Source organism: Pholis gunnellus (assembly GCF_910591455.1).
Source record: "Pholis gunnellus genome assembly, chromosome: 22".
In the NCBI taxonomy this organism is placed as follows: Eukaryota; Metazoa; Chordata; class Actinopteri; order Perciformes; family Pholidae; genus Pholis; species Pholis gunnellus.
Window position 1 is genome coordinate 12,267,373 of NC_136549.1, and position 19,204 is coordinate 12,286,576.

Consider the following 19,204-nt stretch of genomic DNA (forward strand, 5'->3'; position numbering starts at 1 on the left):
TAGTATTATTTCATGTAAATCACTGAGAATACAGTCCATCCATCCAGTTGCTTGGGCAATTGCAGAAAACACTCATCAAATTTAGACATGAGAGAATTTTGATAGTCCTTGAATAACAGCACCGGATGGGCTAACAACAATCCTCAATCAGCTGAACACCAATCAATGCTGAAGCAGACTGTCAATGCTGGAATCAGCACTGGACAGCACCACAGCCGCCTGAGCCTCATCAATAGGCTCTTACTCAGTTTCTGTTTCTTTGTGTGTCAATGACTCAGATCCTCGGCCACTGTACTGCGCTCCTTAACGGTAGATCTCTCCGATATCCGAGCCAGCTCTGAATCCTCTGACTCTGTTCTCATTAATTATTGAACCGTTGCTCTTAACCATTCATCTGATGGACCTGTGGTTAACCTCCCCCTGTGGAATAGGTCATTTCTCCTCCCACAGTGACACCGGCAGAGATTTCCAGATATGTTCATTTATCACAAAAATTAAAGAGTGTGTGAGTTGAGGTATTTGCACTTGTTTCTAGCTACAGGAAAATGATTGTCTCTAAATTTGTATCTAAAAATGGTATCTAATAATAACCTTACACCTCGATACTACATTTTGTGTCTTCTTTTAAAAACATTTTCAAATGAACGAGAGAAGGTTGAGCACTGATCTCACAGTTTTCAAATAATTAGTTTGTTGTTGCCTGAATTAGATCCTAAAGTTATAATCATTAAACATTGTCATGAAATTAAACCCTATATTTGATACCATTTATGGTCATAATTATTCTGCAATTAGCTATTCAACGTATTTACATCAGTAATCAACAATATTTCACTGGAGTTGTAACCTAACCTTGTACAATTTCATGTGACAAAAAAAATGTATTGATTGATGGAAGAAGTCTGTGCTCGAGTTTTATTTATATGTTAGCACAACACATTAAAAAGCCGAGGAGGATTACACTTGCCAATGGCTTGTCTCAAAACTGGAGAGAGAGGACTGACTTGTTGGGACAAGGGAAAGGTTATTCAGTGGAGGTGCCTTGAAGAAAGTCCCTCTGATGCTTTGTACCCAGCCTGATGGATGCTTGTTGTCAAAAACACCTGCATTGGGGGACATGGCAGCCTGCCAAGACACGTCCTCCAGACAGACTGCCTGCACAAAAGAGTGGACCGATCTGCGGAGAAGATGTTGTGATTAACAATTAAAAGAATCAAACAGTGAAAGGGAATAAGAGATACGCATTTTTTTTGGAGTGAAGTAAAAGAAACCAAGAAAGACGGTGACCACCCAAGAGACAAAGGGACAGCGTAAGAGTAAGGACTACAGAACAGACAGCTGGGGACTGTGCTATTTGAATATCGATCGGCGAGGTTATTTCAGGCCTGGGAATGCATTAGCGCTTTGGCAGCAGATCAAAAAAGGCTTCGGCTGCCCATCGGAGTCTCGAGTCGTAATTGGTGGCCATTTTGGAAACAAAAACAACAGTTGTTTTCCAAACTTGGCTTCTTGCGTTGGTTTGAATCACCTCCATCGCTGGCGTAAACCAACTTAACCGTGAGTGGGTCTTTGGCGTTGGCGCGGAGAGGCAGCTTTGAGTCTTAATTGCTGAGGAGGAAGATGGCCTGCTCCACAATGGGAAGATAATGAACAAAATGTTGCGAGTCTCTTGTGTAGCCGTTGCACAGGAGCTTTCGCCTCTCCACAGTGCATGGACCACAGATGCGGCAGGTTACCATGACACCCTGGTCTCTAAGCAACGTGGGCATCACAAACGGATTCCTCACTCCCGACATGAATCACTTCTCATTCTCTCTTTCTCTCTCTCTGTCTTTCTCACCCTTCTTTACTCTCAACACTGGACTATCAAAATGAGGAAAACTTTCATTCAAGTATCCTCATTCACCCCAATCCACAGAGTTCTCTCTCTAGTAGCATTCGTGTTCATTAGATTGTCTAAGAAGGATGAAAGCAAGAGCATGAGCTTTTGAATAGAGCCCTTTTTAAGTGTTGTGTTATGTAGTTGTGCGTAATTACAGAGGAGTCGCTGATCTCCAGTGTCTGGAAGTGCGTTATTAAACCGGCACTGGATGACATGCTGTGAGTCATTAGACACTGCTGTTGAAGCCCTAATCACAGAGTAGGCACACAGTGACACATACACACACACACAAGCTCATGAGGCTCTTCACTCACACGTTATTTTATTAAGTCGCACATTGAAGTGAAAATTGTTACGCTCGTGCAATTCCCCATGAGTGCATATCCACTTGCACTCAAAAGATCATATGTCATAATGACTTATGTGCCGTTTCCGATGGCGTTCTGAAGAGAGCACATTATGCAATCGGTCACTTTAAATAATGATATCGTTTCCAAGAATATGCTGGGGAAATTTATTATGTCCAAATTGCTGAATAAACAACATAAATTCTCCAATCGTGTCACACGCCATAGGCTTATTATTGCCAGGTAGTTATGCTGATGGCATCCTAGTCTACAGCGGGCCTCTCAGAGTGACTACCTTCTATAATCTATATGATTATTATTGGGAGTAATCTTGAGACGTTGAAGTGTTCCCTTCTTCAGTCAAACTGCGTAGTGAAGGGGGAGACTGAAAGGCACTGCTGTTGGAGCTCATAATCAATTATGGGATTGGGAAGTATTTATGGAACACACGCAGAAGGAAAACATGTGCCATACATTTATTTAACTTTCCAATATATTACTTAAATCACTATATAATCATACTACATGTATTGTTAGTGTATTATATTATTTCATTATATTCTCTATTTCTATTATACATGTTATGGAATTGTGTTCTAGTTTTTTTTATATGTACAGTATATGACATATATTTTCTATAGATGTATTAATGTATAGTTTCTCTATATATTTTTATTGATACCATCATCTTTTTCTGTTTTCTTTCCGGTTAGCCAGTCTCTGTGCTGTTTTAACTTGTGACTTACCCACACGGGGATTTATCGTATCTTGTATAATCATTCTGAGCACTTAAATGCTGAGTGGTGCTGTCACATTTTGAATTATGCTGTGGTCTGCAATGGCTGTCAAAATCATAAATCCTTGAATTTAGCTCCTATATTTGCTCAGGTCGTCGAGCTTAGAGCCAAAGTTGCTGCTCTACAGTTGCGTGTCAGTGGAGCATAAAATATATTTAAAAATGACAAACTTATTGCAATTTTGACCTGTGAAAAACACAAGGATTTTATAGGAATCCTTTGTTTGGTGTGATGCAATGTTGTGTAAACATAGTTCTGCCCCTTTCTCCAAAAACTATTAATATTTGATATCTATAATGTTGCAGAAAACGTTGAATCAATGAGATCGAGATGGCGTGGGTGTGTCTGATATTGGCCACCAGTGACTCATTATTCACCACTTCCTGAAGTGTGTGCATTGTTTGTCTGGCTGCCTTTGTCAGCCCAGCTGTCGCACACTCTCTGTGTGTGTCCACGGCTCCAGCTCTGTGTTTGTCATCTCTTTTTTTTCCTACATGAAACTTATCAGACAGTATTTGCATACAGAGAGGGAGTATACATTTGATGTGTCCAGCTCATTATTTCTGTGTCTGTCTGTCTGCCCCCCCTCCAACAATCTTCTGATTATTAAAGAGGGGTATACCTCAAGACATGGTGACACAGTAAATCTGTGTGTTGGGTGTAAATGTGTGTGTGTGTGTGTGTGTGTGCATGTGCAGAACCGCCATGTCAACATTGCAGCTGGGTACAGCTGTAATTGGGAGTTGTTTGCAGCCAGCTGGCACACAGAGAACGTGCTCAGCTGGGAGTGTTTGCTGGAGGAGAGATGAGCTGTCAAACCAGCACACAGTAGTGGATAGTGAGACTAGCACCAGTCTCTGACAAGTCACTTCCTGCGAAGTTGATGAGCACTGTTTCTTGTCTCAAAGACCTGGGTTGTGGTGTAGTAAGTAGGGTTAACTTGTCAACTTGCATGTACTTTACTGTACTGTGCAGTTGTTTTCTTTCCTGTGCCAGTCTGCCTGAGCGTGTGTGTGTGCGTGTGTGTGTGTGTGTGTGTGTGAGAGTGCAAATGTACATCTCTCTCTCTCCCCTTTTCTCTCTTACCACTCTCGTCCTGACTCCCTCCAGGCTGAGCAGGATAGATCTGACTAAAGTGCTGCCAGTCACAACAGCAGATGCTCATGTTTCCTCAGCTCTCCCGTGCCTCCCTGCACATCAGTGAGATGGCAGGTGTGTGCGTTTGTCCATGTGTGTGTGTGTGTGTGTATATATATGTGCGTGTTCCGTCCTGGCAGGACTTGATGCTCTAATCAGACTGCCAGGAATGTGTGTCAGAAAAGCAAGTGTGCATGTTTACACAGTACATCTCTGTGTGTTGCTTACAAGATGCAAAATTAGAGGGGTTGCAGAGCCCAATGTTTTTGTACCCAGCGTTCTTAGATTGCAGACACAAAGGATGCTTTTGAACAGCTGAGGGTGATTTGTGTATTGTGCACGTAGGTGTGTGACAAAGCCAGTCGATCTAATGTGTCATTGCTTTTCGCCCTCCCTTTCTATATCCCTTCAAACGCTCCTCGTGTATTTAGACATGAAGACTCCTCTAAATAAGGCAAATCTGCTCCCCATAATAACTCAAGTAAGAGCTGTGATTGATCACTGGAAAAGCTGTGTTCAACAACAGCTGCTGGTGCTGAGAGCAGGGTGTATTTGTCTCCAAATGTTCATGTTCATGGTGGATGACCAAAAAAAAGAAAGTAAAACATCATACATACTGATACAATTATCTTTGTGTCTTGACTACCAGTGTTTTTGTTTGGCTCAATTTGATCGATACAGTAATGTGGTTCATATTTGATTTCACTTTACTGACTCATTTCATATGAAAAGCTCCTCAGAAAACATTCTTTTGGAGCAAAAATCATTCCATTTGGATCTCCATGTAGGAGATTTAAGGCATTACAGTGGATGTGATTCCTTTTCTCCAAAAAGAAGACAAACACACACATATGCATACACTTGTTCTATGCCTGAGCATAAAGTGGATTTATGGGGCTTACGCTATGAAACGGTCCCTTGCAGCTTTATAAACTTTTCTTTTTTTTCTCCATTTGCTCATCGTTTGTAATACAGCACAGTTTTCTTTCAATGCATCTCATTTCATTTCTAATACTTAATATTGTTAGTGCATGAACAGTAAACGTATATAGTTACCTCATTTGCCAATTGAGGAAACAGAAGGTTCGCCCCCACCAGCAACTTAAAACATTTAGATGTGTCCATGTTCTCCACACAAGAACTAAATCCACAGGCGCACTCTTTATTCTTAGGCATCGAGTTACACAGCGTGAACCAGGCATACATCATCTTCATTATCTGTTCTGTAACTCCGCAATATGCTCTCATTAGTCTTTCTACAGCAGCTTGCTGATACCATAAAATTCAAGCCAGCTCATTAGCAAGTCCATATTTTTGTCATGCTTATTCATTCTCATTACTTGCGGCACTTTCTATTGATAGGCTGTAGTTTTTCAAAGTTTGGAGTAAATCACAACTTTGTGGATTTTAGTTGCATCCCAGTATCTCTGATTTATAATCTGACATGTGTTCACGTGGCACTTCCAGGTTTAAGATTGATTCGTCCCAGAGTATATAAACAGTATACAACATCTTCATGTTTGCACTCATTCATCCTAGCTTACAGCAGTGTGCAGGGCTGTTATTGCAGAAGGAATAAAGCTCCTGCTGAAGCGAGCTCTCCTTCAAGTGTTCTGTCTCTCTGACCAGATGTGTGAAGTGATGGTTTAAGGGGTGATCAGTGTCATTTGCTGGCTCTGACAACGGGGACAGTACAGCACGAAGATGCTCATCTGTCTTGCCGCGGATGTAAGTGGGCTTCAGTCCAGTGTGAGGTGTGTTTAATGTGCTATTACCCAGTTCTTTTGTCTTCTTCACATTTCGCTGCAGGTAGCAGATGGTGCACCCTTGGGTGAAGTGAAAAATGGCGTTTTGATAGGCTGTAACAGAGTTATTGTCATTGTGTAGTCCAGGTATGGCAGTGTCATCAGAGTATTTGAAGTATGTGGTGATGGTACAGTCATTAGTGTAGTAGAGGGTGCATAGGAAGGGACTGAGGACACAAACCAGAGGGGCTTTTGTTGTTGTTGTTGTTGTTGTTGATGATCTTACTGTGCCTAACAGCATATGGTCTGTTGCTTAGAGGGAGTGGAGGAGACAGGCCACAGCGTCCTCTGTCCTCCGTTTGGTCCTATAGGCAAACTGATGGGGGTCCAGCTGTGGTCAGACGGCTGTCAGGATGGCGGTCATGATCACTTTATCCAGGCATTTCATGTGTGACCCGTCGGCAGTGGTTAGGTTCTGAGTTTTTTTTTTTACGGGGGGGTATTGTTATGATGGTGGATGTTTTCTGGAGGGTGGGTATTGATGCTGTCCTGTAGGATTCCCAGAAGATGAAGTGGTGGACGGGGAGCGAGCTCCATGGCGCAGAGTTTGAGCACCCGAGCTGGGACGCTATCTGGGCTTGCACCTGCCCAGCTGCTGTCGTACATCATCCAGTGTGAATGGGGGATGTGAAGGCTCATGAAAGGGGTTAAACCTGTTAAACAATGTAAATGCAACACCACTTTAAGTTTTGGCAAGACCATGCTGTGAGGCAGTGGCTTTAACATGAAAGAGCAGACAAGGGGGAGAACTGCAGCAGCTGCTGACTTTTGGCTCTATAACCTCTTGGTCTGCTGTGGAGATCCTCATTAATGATTTCCTAGGTGGTATAATGGATTTTCTCTAGATTCATACAGGACATGATGTATTTTAATCCAGTGTGAGTGGGAAGGAGTTGCAGAATCCTTCCACTTAAGTAAAATAGCCCGTGAAGCCAGTGAAGAAGCAACAGCCAACAAGTTCACTTTTGCTTTTGGCAAGTCCTGTCTGGAGCAATGTCAAAAATGATATGGCACTCAAAGGATTTTGCTCGATTTGGTGTTTAAGTAAGTCTGAAATAGTTTGAAACACTGATGTCCAAAACTCAAAAAGTTACTTCAAGTTAAATAGCAAATTAAAACGACCACTCAAACAATGCATGCTGGGAATTCTAATATACTACGGTATATACAGCTAATGATCTGATCATGTTTCTTTGGAAACTTGTACATTCATTACACATTCAAGTCAGAAGAGGAACTTGTCTGTATGAATTCTGCAGTCTTCTGAAACTGAAACTTTGAATTTGACTTAACCTATATATTTAAATTTAGGGAATGATAAAGACTTCACGTAGAAAGCTACTTGCATGCTATTTTTTAGTCAAGCACTTTGCAAGCAATATATAGGAATGCGAGAAGATGATTTTTGTATTTAGAAATACATAAAGACTTACTGGCCTCTTATTTATGTTCTGATGCTTTGAGCTTGAATACAGGAGGAGTGATTCCAGAGAAAACAACCAGCGGTCGGGTTGTGACCACAGCATCAGTTTAGTAGTTTATTAGATTTAAACACACCCCCCCAATCTGTCTTTGAGCCAATAATGACCTGACTGGAAACAGACAGTATATTCCCATTAAGTCAAGGCAGCTGTAGAGCCATTGGCAACTAAATCTGCAGAGGCTTGTATTTGCACATTGTGTCTGTCTTGTGAAGTATAAAGACCACCATAACTGGCTGCCGAGAGCCATATTCCTTCTTGTGTGTGGATGCATGGAGATTCACAAACATACAAATCTAACATAGTGATAGAAGGGTGGATGACCAACTTACAGGATGTATACTACAAATATAATTCAGATGTACAATTATTTTTTTCCTTTAAGTGACCACTGCATTTAGTCACCGAGAGATGTTTAACATGTAAAGCTTAACCACACACCCACATATCTCTATTTCACATTTGCTCCTTTGCTAGCCACGAGGTCCCACCGTCTCTGACAGCTGCTGCTAAATCTCTCCCCTAACGAGACACGACTGAGAGGCTGTCGAGGTAACCGTGTTTCAGACCACAAGAGTGTCAGGCCCCGGCATGCATTATGGGACGGCGTGGCGTCCAGGCACAGCGAGTGATCTGCAGGAGGTAGATTTCATTATGAATATGTGGCCTCGTGCCAATTGATTATTCAGTAAGGGGGGCTTACCTTGAGAAGGAAAGAAAGAAAGAAGGAGCAGTGCAGGAACAAGAGGCTAAAAAATGTCTGTTTCTGTATTTTATGGACGCAAGATGTTTGAAGTCAATCAAGAAGATTGACGGTATTTATTTTTTCTATTCTCTCAGCCATCAGGCTGTTGTCTTGCTGAGTTAATCACTTGAATTTGGTAGAATTTGTCTTTGTGTGAGGTGTACAATGATATCAAGTGGTTTCAGATCTGAATTGCTTTTGGATGAGTGATTTCAAAATGGCAAACGAAGACAAATGTACAATGGATATCATGTGTAAGGTCTGACTTGGCTCCCAAACGCTGCCACTAATATCCCAGTATGAGATTCACAATCAGACCTTGCTCTGCCTCTCTGATTCTTGGGACTGTCTTGTTTAATTTCACCGCAGAATTAATTCAATAATTCATTTTTTCAACCCCCTCCTCCTCTCATTTCATAAATTAATTTACTGCTTTGCCCCCCATCAAGTCTCTGTTCCCTCTGCGTGACTTGAAACCCGCAGTGCCCGTTCACATACGCAGGAAGAGCCGGATTTTATATTTCCCAGGGGAAATTAATAGTACAGTGCATTTCTGGACAAGGTACAGATTAAAAGCTGGGCCCATTATAAACCCATTAACCCAGTCATTAGGACCAGATCTGGGAAAAGATGGAATATGTGGGTGTCTAATTTTAGCGCAACACTGTGTCACAGCTAGTCCTAATTCATACCTACAGGTGCAGAGAGGAGAGAAGAGGTATTTGCAAGTATATCCCTTAAACTCACTGTCACGTGCATCAGCAGCAGGGTTAGATGTCATGACTTCATATGGAGCTCTGATATTTAATTATTCATATTTATATATATTTTTTTAGAACACACAGGGTGTAGGGATTTTCTCTAGCTGCCCGGCTAAGTAAGTTGGGGCCAATGTCATTATCATGATGTTGACAGTAATGTTGCCTTAGAGCCAAAAAAACGCTTTGCTTTTTTACGAGAATAACTGTATTTCTCTCGCCTCCTACTCTCTCCTCCTCCTCCTCCTCCTCCTCCTCCTCCTCCTCCTCCTCCTCCTCCTCCTCCTCCTCCTCCTCCTCCTCCTCCTCCCTCTCTCTTCTCTCAGAGGCTGGCAACAGAAGCAGAAAAGTTCCAAATGGAGCACGAGTGGAGAGCCGACAGTGAGGTGAGTGAGCGGCTGGAGCCCGATCCACTATGTTCGTTAACACTGGCTGCATTACGACACAGATCAAGCGGTGCCTCGAACTCCATAAGAGGAGCTGGGGGAGGGACGTGTTATTCATGATCCAATATGATTGTAATAATTGGATGGCAAATCTCATTACAATGTCAGTAGTGCTGTTGTGACTTAATACAAGATTACATTTCATTATTTCACATAATGGGCAGAAACAACTATGCATATGATGAGCACATGCACACACGGACGCTGCACACTCTCTGATATTGTCCATTAATCATACTATTAAGAATACATTAGAAGGAAATGTACAGCAAATAATATGAACACACTATTCATTTACTCATTGAATTACTTTGACCAATTGCTGGCCCAGTGAATGCAGTGCCCCATTCCACAATGCCAGCCTGGAATTACAGTGCGGCTCTCTCGGCTACTCGCTGCCGGGGATGTCGGGTTTTAGTTACGGCCGTTTCATAATAGATGCAAATTGCAAATTTCCTGGCCCTGCTTTGCAATGAGAAAAGCCTCACGCTCTTGGCAGCCATTTAACAAATGACAAATGATATTGAGTGAAAATACTGTGGCGGAAGAACTTCAAAGGAATTCCACTTTGCCATTTAGCCTGTTAACTTTAAAAAAAAAACAACAACTCTTCAGTGTTGTTTGCCAATCCTTAATGATTCTTTTCCATTATAAGTTCCCCATTATTCAACTTCTTCCACGCTGTGTTGCGTAAAACAGGAAGGAAATTGATTAATTGATCTGCTGTTTTACAATCACTGAGTTTGATATTCCTTTGTCTTGGCTAGCGAACGTAATAATAATAATAAAAAACATGTTATGGGGATTTCTGCCATACTTCAACCGATTTGAATATCTCAGTATCTGTGTAGTTTTGATATAGAAATTCCCCAAATAGGTTGTTGAGCTCAGAGCTTTGCACAAATGTAGGGAATTCATACTGACGTGTCCTCTGTATGAACCTGTTACTGTTGTGACTGAATAATATGAACTGAGGCCTCTTGTGGCAGAGATTTGTATTATTTTGATTGCGATAAGAGCTTTTGCAATGTCTGATGCCTCTACGGTTGATGGATAAAAATCTCATCACTGCACAACTCTAGCTTTGTTGTTTTTATATCAGCTTTATTATAACTTCACACAGTGCTGTGTCTGCCTCAGAATAGTTTCTTCTGCTCGGCTTCGCCTCGCATGAACCTCTGTGTGCCTTCATTGAACACAGAGCATGTGTGTCTTTTTGTCCACTTTATATTTCAGCCTTTTGGACGCTCTGCTCGTTTGTTTGTTTTTTTGCAAATCACACAGGCTGCCTTGTTTTAATGCTGGCCAATATATTCCAGTAAGTTCTTTGAACAGGGGATGTGGGCATCCTCTGTGGGATTTTATATTTTCTAAAAGGTGAAGCCACATATTCAGTGTGCAATGCGAGCTTCCACAACGTACATTATGGAAAATTCTGAAGCTACCTTGGCTTTGACTCATTTTGAACATGCATCTGAAAGAAAAGGTAAATTACAATAATACGTGCTAGAAACGTTTATTTCATTTTCCTTTTCACATAGAATACAATATATAAAGCTAATAAATTACTTGAAATATAACAACCACAGTTTGATACACAAAGTAGGCCTACACAATGTATGGATTTGTATCATAGGGAATCAGGAGTGTTTGAAATACCAAGTGGAGCGTGTGTGTGTGTGTGTGTGTGTTCATGCGCATGCGTCTGTTTTCTGTCACCTCTGATAACTGGGCCAATACTACTGGGCACCTCTCCCTGCTGACGTTAAACACTTAAAAGCTGTGACTGGTGTGTGTCTGTTCACTAATGTGATGACTTTGGCCCTATTTACAGTTGTCGTTAAAATACCAGCGGTATCCAGCTTCTCTAAACAGGTCAATTTGATTACATTATGTTTAATTCTGTCTTTGTATTAGTTCTTTGCGGTTCTTGCATTTTGATCTCATTTGATGCAAGAGTGGGTTTGGAGGTGGCACTGTCGAAAACAAATTGCAGATCATTAAATGTGATGCTTTACAATTCGCATTAACTTTTGTTTGAGGGAAAAGAAGGTCGTCTTTTACGACTCCATTGACACAATATTGTTTGCAGCTGCTGTGAATGCGAGGGGAAAGCACCATAACCGTTTTCAGTGAGTGCCTGGCATATTGAATGAGTCTTTTAGGCATGAACTGCAGTTACACCTGGCAGTGGATCGCAATACGTTAACAAGCGTCTCCTTGTCCAGATAGAATACAGATCACACACAATTTGGCAGTACACATCACACCCACCACAACATGCCACATAAGTAATAGTGTAAAAAACATCTATTTACATCTCAACTCTTCCCTTTCGCCTTTCACCATCTCTCACACATGAAGTGGTCTTGCGCGCAATGGCCTCCCCCGAGGGGTGCGGTTGGTGGTGTGACCTTAGTGTCGGTGTCACCTCTTGAGGTGCACATTGTCTGCAGTAACATGAGCTGACAGAGAACATCATGGGACGGTCTGTTGTTATCAGTGTGTATATTGTTTCTCGCATGTGCATATCGGTGCTCGTTTAACTCCTGATATAACTAACTAAGGGTCGAAACAGAGAGCAGATGCTATAGCGTTTGGCACAGTTTACACAGTCTAATCGCTTGTTGTGCGCTAATTGCATGCAGTTTAAACTAAGGTAGTAGTCACAGATCCCTTTGCGGGTGCTGGGAGTCAGTCAATCGTAAAAGAGAGTACTGTCTAGACCTGTTCTATATGAGAGGTGCCCTGAGATAACTTGTGGTATGGTTTGGCATTATATAAATAAAATGGAAATGGAAATTGAACCAGCTCTGTGGCTCGAGGGCATTCTTATGTCAGCAGGAGCTATAGGTTAGCACGTTGGCGCCCTGCTAGCCTGTGCACTGACAGGAAGCCCGGCAGTGTGAGAGCAAAACAACACCACTTACTTCACTGATCCTCAGTGTCAAACACACACGGCTGCCTTGCAAGGAAATGGAGCAGGATTTAAATTCTGTCCCCAGTTGTAACTGAAACAAAAAAAGACAAGTATGATAGCTTTACTTACTTCATGGCATCTTTTAAGATTAGATTACAGACATTTCTAAAGGCGCATCTTCAGAATCTGTAACAGTCAGTTAGTCTGGCCATCAGTTTCATTCCATTTGATTTTTTTTCATCCTAGACAAAGTGCAATGTCTTTGCCTAGCCTTTCCACAAATTCAATCTTTTGGGCAAATTTGGAGCGGCTTCTAGAGGGTATTTTAGTCTCCATTTATTCACAACAAGGAAGTACCAAGGGATAGTAAGTATAGCAGACACAGAACAACTTCCGATCAGGGTGGACACATTTTGCCACCAATTTGGAGACTTGTACACTTAGTTGTCGATTTTAAGAGCAAATTACTAGCGGCTAGAAATCTTGTTTTTGCTTTTCACCTTGCGGCAGTGATGTACTCCAGCGTACACTGTGCAACCATACTGTAGAAAATATGGACGTAGTCTCCATGACGTCACCTATGGGTGCCATTGTGAGGCTCAAAGTGGGTGACTCTGGCTGTCGCCATCTTGGCAGTACAGACACAGCCTCCTGGCTATTCCAAGAAGGGACCGAGAGGTGGATCGTTGGTGGAGCAGACAGCTACCACTGAGCACCCTGTGACCGGCGCCCACCTGTCACTCAAAGCAGCTACGCCCTCAATTACGCAATTACGATCATCATGATCGGATATAGAGACCAAGGATTGACTCGTATGTTAAGCCCTGCCTCAAGTGGCCATTTGAGGCACTTCCATATTGGTTTCCTATCTCAGTATCGGAGGTTGCGTCTTGGGTGCAACAAGGCACCCAACCCCACTGATGTTGTTTGAGGTTTACAGAGGTAAAACATTGAAACTGTCAGCCTGGAGAGGACAGTAAAATGCTGTTTTTCACCCTGGATTTAAGTCATTAATCAAAGTGTATGTTGTGATTCATTGCTAATCTTTTCTTGTTTGTCTTTCAATTTCTTCACAGATCGACAAAATGGTTTACTACAATGCCAAAGATGACGTAAGTTCAACTTGATCCCGCTACTTTTAAAGTCTGTCCGTGTAATTAGAGATGCAAATGATCAAATAAAACACCACAAGCAACCCGTATGCAGCCCTCCAGAGAGCATTACCATGGCAACAAAATTGATAGCAGACTTTATTGATAGCCCGCAAGAATCTGTGAAAAGAAGTCACTGTATGTGTGTGTGTATGTGTAGGAATGACTGATGTTACATCCATAGTCAACTCTGGTATGCATGCATGTTTAATCAGATTTTTTGTTTCATCTATAAGGACCAGTACATGTTTTGGGCCCCACACTCACAACCACATGAGTATGCGTGAGAGATTGAATGCCTCCCCCGGCCTCAGACGTCATCTGTCTGCTCTCATAAACAGGGATCAGCATCTAATTCCCCCTCCACTATCCCAGTGGGAAAGAACCACACACCCGCAGCACACTAATGTCACTCTGTGTTTGACTGACAACCCCTCTCCACCGCGCTCTCTTCCTCTCTGGATGCCTGGGTTTATGTTTCACTGCCTAAAACTTTTCAGTTTCTCAATATTTATCTGTCAGTAGTGACATTTCAGTGAGTATTAACATTGACACCTTGTCATTCACAGTAACAAGAAACTGCATATACAGTATGTTTACAAACCAAGGGTGCACACACATACACAGACCCCGCTTAATAAGCCGTATAATCCTTTACAGGATGGTACTGAAACTCCAGGTTCTGTTGTTTTTTTTCCCATTTTGTGCAGCTTAATCAGACAGAGGACGCAAAGGGAAGGAAGAACCGATATCTTCCAGATGATTTCGAGATAGACCCCGACTTCAAGCGACTCGTCTCGTACAACACCACCGCCGTCCACATCCCTACGGATATATACGAAGGCTGTAAGTTGAAACACAAAGTTGCGTGCGTTGTAGAAAAATGCATTATATTTCTCATATTGTCCACACATCCTTCTTTAAAAAAATGGTAATACATAGCAACCACCACCTCACACCTCTCTCTCTTTATCCCTGTCGTCACTATGTCCAGTATCTACAGTACATTCCCATGATGCAGAGCTCAGCCCCCCCAGCGCTGTCTGTAGTGTAGACGGTTCCCCACCAAGGCTAGGCCATTCTAGTCTATATATAGCCCAGATGCCAACAAACCAATGGCCAGCACACTCTCGCCCCCTCTTTACCCTGGTCACCAGCTGCTCCCTTCCCTCCCGTTTGCGGCTAACCCCGCTGACCTTGACAGATGAACAACAACGTTTTACCTCGGCCAATGAGAGGTCTTTTTTCTGGGTGCTTTGCACTTGCATTCAGTTTATCTGTTATTTTGGCTTTCACACACTTGCATTGAAGCTTTTTTTTTTTTTTTTGTCACTATTTCTCTCACTTTCTTAACTTACGAAAGTGTCTTGGTCATTGTTTTCATCGTATAAACATAGTGTTGTGCATAGTTTAATTTTTTTTTATTTTAGCCATATTTGCGGCATGGCTACAAGGATGGCATTGTTGGTCTGTTGGTCGGTCTACTGCTTTGGTCCAGACTCAAGGATTGCAATGAAAATCTCTACAGATATCCATGGTGCCCAGAGGATAATATAATCCATAATAGCTTTAGTGATTCCCTGACTTTTCATCTACTGCCACCAATAAGTTAAAATCTTCACTTAACGAAGACAAAACCTGCAAAACTAATATCCGATCCGATTATTTCTTTTTGCTACTCCCCTTGCTACCCTTACTGCTGGCACTGTTTGTATTTGTATGACCACACTTCGCATCAAGCTGATCAAAAGTGAATACCCAACAGGGCTATAGCTTCATGGAGATGGTCCATCTCTCCCTTCTGGAGCCTCTCCCAGCATTCAACATAAGCAGGAAAACACACCCGACAGGCCACAAGTCAAACTCGATTTGGCTTACAGTAATTCAATCTGGTGTAATAAAGAATGCTTACCGAATGTGGCCAGCCTTAAACTCTTTCAGACGAAATTGAGTCATCAGGATCCGAATAATTGTGAACACAAATGTGAAAACAGACGTTACTGTAAAATGAATGTTAGCATCAGGTAATGGCTTCAAACAGCAATGATACCAATCTAAATGGGATTGGTATTTTTTACTCACAGATTTTTTTCTTTTCTTTTTGCCAGTGATTTGAAAACAGCACAATGTTAAACAGACAGGCTTCTTCGGAAGAGATACTTTCACTAATGTATGGGTGGACGACTATTAGTTAGCCTCTTAGACTCTTCTAGGACACTAATGATTACAATGCAAGGACACGCACGGACAAAAGGATGCAGACATGTCTTGATACACTCAGAAGCGTACAGGTCATGTCCTTACCAGCAAACACACTCTCATACCAAACATGCACACACTATATAGTAGCAGTAAGAGGACACAGACAGCGCTAAATGGAAATAACACAATGGGACGCTTGTGATAAGACAATCGAGTGAATTTTAAATGAGAATTGACATGTGATCTGAAAAGATTATGTAGTATAGCAACACTAGTTACACAATACATTTAGCAACACACAAATGCAGCGGGCATCAAACAGTTAAACGATTCCTTTATACCCAGGCATGAGCTAATAGCCTCCTTGGCATTGATTGAGCATTCAATATCAATTTCATTAATGATCGTCACACTGGGTTTGCTAAATGCATGGGACTCGGTCACATGATTCTAATGTCCTTACACAGCGAGTCACTCCACATAAGTTGGACTATAAATGTGCAGAGTGACAGGCCTCTGAGGCCTCTTGACTGTGCAGACATGTTTGTCATTGCCAAATGCGCTCAGTTATTTTTATAAGCAACAGTTCTAACGATGAAAGGGTGGGTTTGGGTGTTGGAGGAGGGGTATGTTCCTTGTGTGATTTATTAGTCTGTCTTTTACTCTCGTTCTATAATTTAATGTAGCCTTTCTTTCTTTCTCTCCTTTCTTCGTCTTATGTCTTTTGCTCCATGGAGTGCATGCTTTGTTTAAGGCTTTCCTTTGCAGAATTCTGTTTGCAAGATCTCATTGGATGGGTGTCAAGATGGACACAATTTGTTAGTTACGTGGTCCCCCAACCTCTGTCCTACACTGCAATTCGTTGAATAGTTGATGTGAAGTTTAAAAGCCAAGTGGGGTCTGGCTGTAGTTGTAGTTACATAGCAAAGTGGCAAAGCTAGGCTTGTGTTGGTGCTCTCCCTCTCTCTCTCTCCATCTCCAAGGACGGGCTTCCACATTGATGCCACTCCGGATGGTCAACACCGTCGGCGTTGCCATGGCAATGTGTATCCGACTGTGTGTGTTTGTGTGTGTGTCTGTGTGTGTGCATAGAAGGAGACAAACACACTTGGACACGCCCTGCTTTTCTATCTTGTTGTGTGGAGGAACGACTGGTAACTTGATTAGGGACTTTGTCTAGACAGGGCTGGCGTCCTTGAGGCTTTTACTGATGCTGAAGGAGAGATGTGTCATCCTCAAACTCTTCTTTGATTGCGGTAGACTTTCTCTGCAACCTTAACCTTGTTTCATTCTTCCCTTCTTCCCCTTTTTCTCATTCCCTTGGTTTGTTTTTTAGTTCCTTTGCCCAGCCTTCTTCCTTACTTATATTGTCATGTTTGCTTTTATTTTATTTTTTTTATCCTCGCCGCCTTTCTCTCTTCTTCCTTGCCGTCTTTATCCTTGACAACCCCTTCACACCACCCTCCCCTCATCCCTTGCTCCACTTTATTAAGCATATTAATAGGAGGTTGTGCGGAGACAAATGTGCTACTGTTTTCTCCCCCGCATCAGTCCTGCTGATTGGAATCCATTCTCCCTGCTGATCCAGTGTGGGTGGTCAGACTGGGATTCATTATTGTGTTTATGTGTGTGTGTGTGTGTGCATGCACACTGGCGATGAATCAGAGTTTGTCTGTGTGTGTGTGTGAATGTGTTGAGAGAGAGAGAGAGAGAGAAAGGGGGGGTGGAAGAAACACTTCGGGTGTGAGAGTTGGCATGTGTGTGTGTCACATCGCCTGCACCTATGGATCTCATGGCTGCGGCTGCGTGTCTCCTTGCTCATTAGGCGGATTGGCGTGCATGCGCTGAGAGGAGAGCGCTGCGGCCTTGGCAGGAGATCCGAGGCTCGTCTGATGCCCGCTTGATCAACGCTGTGTGGCACCTGTCGGCCCGAGACACGCGCATACTGTGACGTGCTGAGATTCTGTGACACTGTGTATGTGAGCGTGTTTGTATCGAAGTTGCGGCCCCTGTGGCAAAGCTCACGGCATAGAAATAGAATTTAATTATTTTTTTTCTGCACTCTCGTGCCACTTGATAAACGTTGACGGAGCTGGCTGCCAAACTCTGAGTTTTATTCATCTCAATCTTTGTCTCCTCATCCTTCCTTCCTTCCTTCCTTCCTTCCTTCCTCTTCCCCCCTCTCGCTGTCATTGTGTCTACCTGTGTCCTTGCGACAGGTTGGATGCCCTCCCAGGATGTTGTCATGGGCTGATTGGGATTCCACTCCATGCCTAAAATGTTACCTGAGAACGTTTTTTTTCCTTGTAATCCTATCCTACCTATCCATCAAACTGTTTATGACAGTAGTGAAAGACATTTCTGTCATGTCACATTCTGTATTGTTGAATTAATTCCAGGTAATGGTAACCAACATCTACAGGTGGAAACTTTGCAACCTCCTGCTCCAAGTGAGGTTGAAAAAGGCTCGACTGGGAACAATTGCCCTTGATCTCAAGCCAGTTGAGATTACTTAAATGGGTCACCTTCACGACTCGACAGCTTTGTCATGCTACAGAAACAAATATGGTCACGTACAGTACGTGTGTGTGTGTGTGTGCTGGTGTCATACCTGCCTTCCCCTTGGCCTTAGCCGCTATGAGTGTGTGTCTACATCTCTCATATGGCCTTGGGTGGTTTTCACACATACTCATGATAACTACACTCAAGCCTTTACTCCATGTGGCATTACCAAATGATGAACATTACTGGAATAGATTTTTTCCCCCTCTTTTTCGTCATATCTACGGACGATGATGTGTTGGATTGAATCTATACCAGTCAGAACCAGTCACCTCACTCTTCCTCTCACCTCCAGAGTTTACTGTTCCTGCTGCCCACATCTCCATCCAGCATGTCACCCAAAGTTTACCGCTCTGTAGTGCATATTATTATGAGCATTACGCAGAGGTTTGATGAATGAATGGTGAGAATTTGTATTCTTTGGTGCTTAACAATGCAACTCTGAAGGGCAACACACATATTGCAACATGTGATTCCATTTATTTTATTTTCTGGTGAGTTGACATGTGTTGACATTGGGATGTAAGAGAGAGAGACGTGTGTTGTGCCACTGGTATGTGTTGCCGCAAATACTGGTTTTCCAGTGTGTGTGTGTGTGTGTGTGTGTGTGTCCTCTATATTCGCTCAATCGTTAAAATATGTACGCCTTCCTGACTGTCAATACAAAAGAAATCTGTGTTTTGGTGGTAACAAATACACTTTGTGCAAGTGTCTATAGTCTTTGTAGCACTTTCTACGTCAGCGCTGTGTGAATGCCTGGAGGAAGGATGCGTTGGAGCTCAAGTAAAAATTAGTAGTGATTGTCCAAGTATCATCGAGTACAGGCCCCCTTATGATACTATGATTACAGGTTCTCATCACTTCGGCCCCCACCGAGTAATTACTTTTAAATGCACAGGCAGTTTCAGCCACCAGCTCGCTGATGACGGGGCATGGCTTGGCATGGCACCACGCAGCTCTCCGTCCTCACC

The 19,204-nt window shown here is 42.6% G+C and overlaps 1 protein-coding gene across 1 annotated transcript in view; it reads left to right on the forward strand.

Annotated features, from left to right (window-relative positions):
• The window catches only part of LOC306713991 (voltage-dependent calcium channel subunit alpha-2/delta-1-like), a 78,493-nt gene that overhangs the window by 21,773 nt on the left and 37,516 nt on the right, over nucleotides 1-19,204 (forward strand). The window contains exons 4-6 of the mRNA XM_079183870.1: nucleotides 9,279-9,338; nucleotides 13,395-13,430; nucleotides 14,180-14,315. Coding sequence (XP_079039996.1) covers nucleotides 9,279-9,338; nucleotides 13,395-13,430; nucleotides 14,180-14,315 — 232 coding nt within the window. The remainder of the gene's footprint in view (nucleotides 1-9,278; nucleotides 9,339-13,394; nucleotides 13,431-14,179; nucleotides 14,316-19,204) is intronic.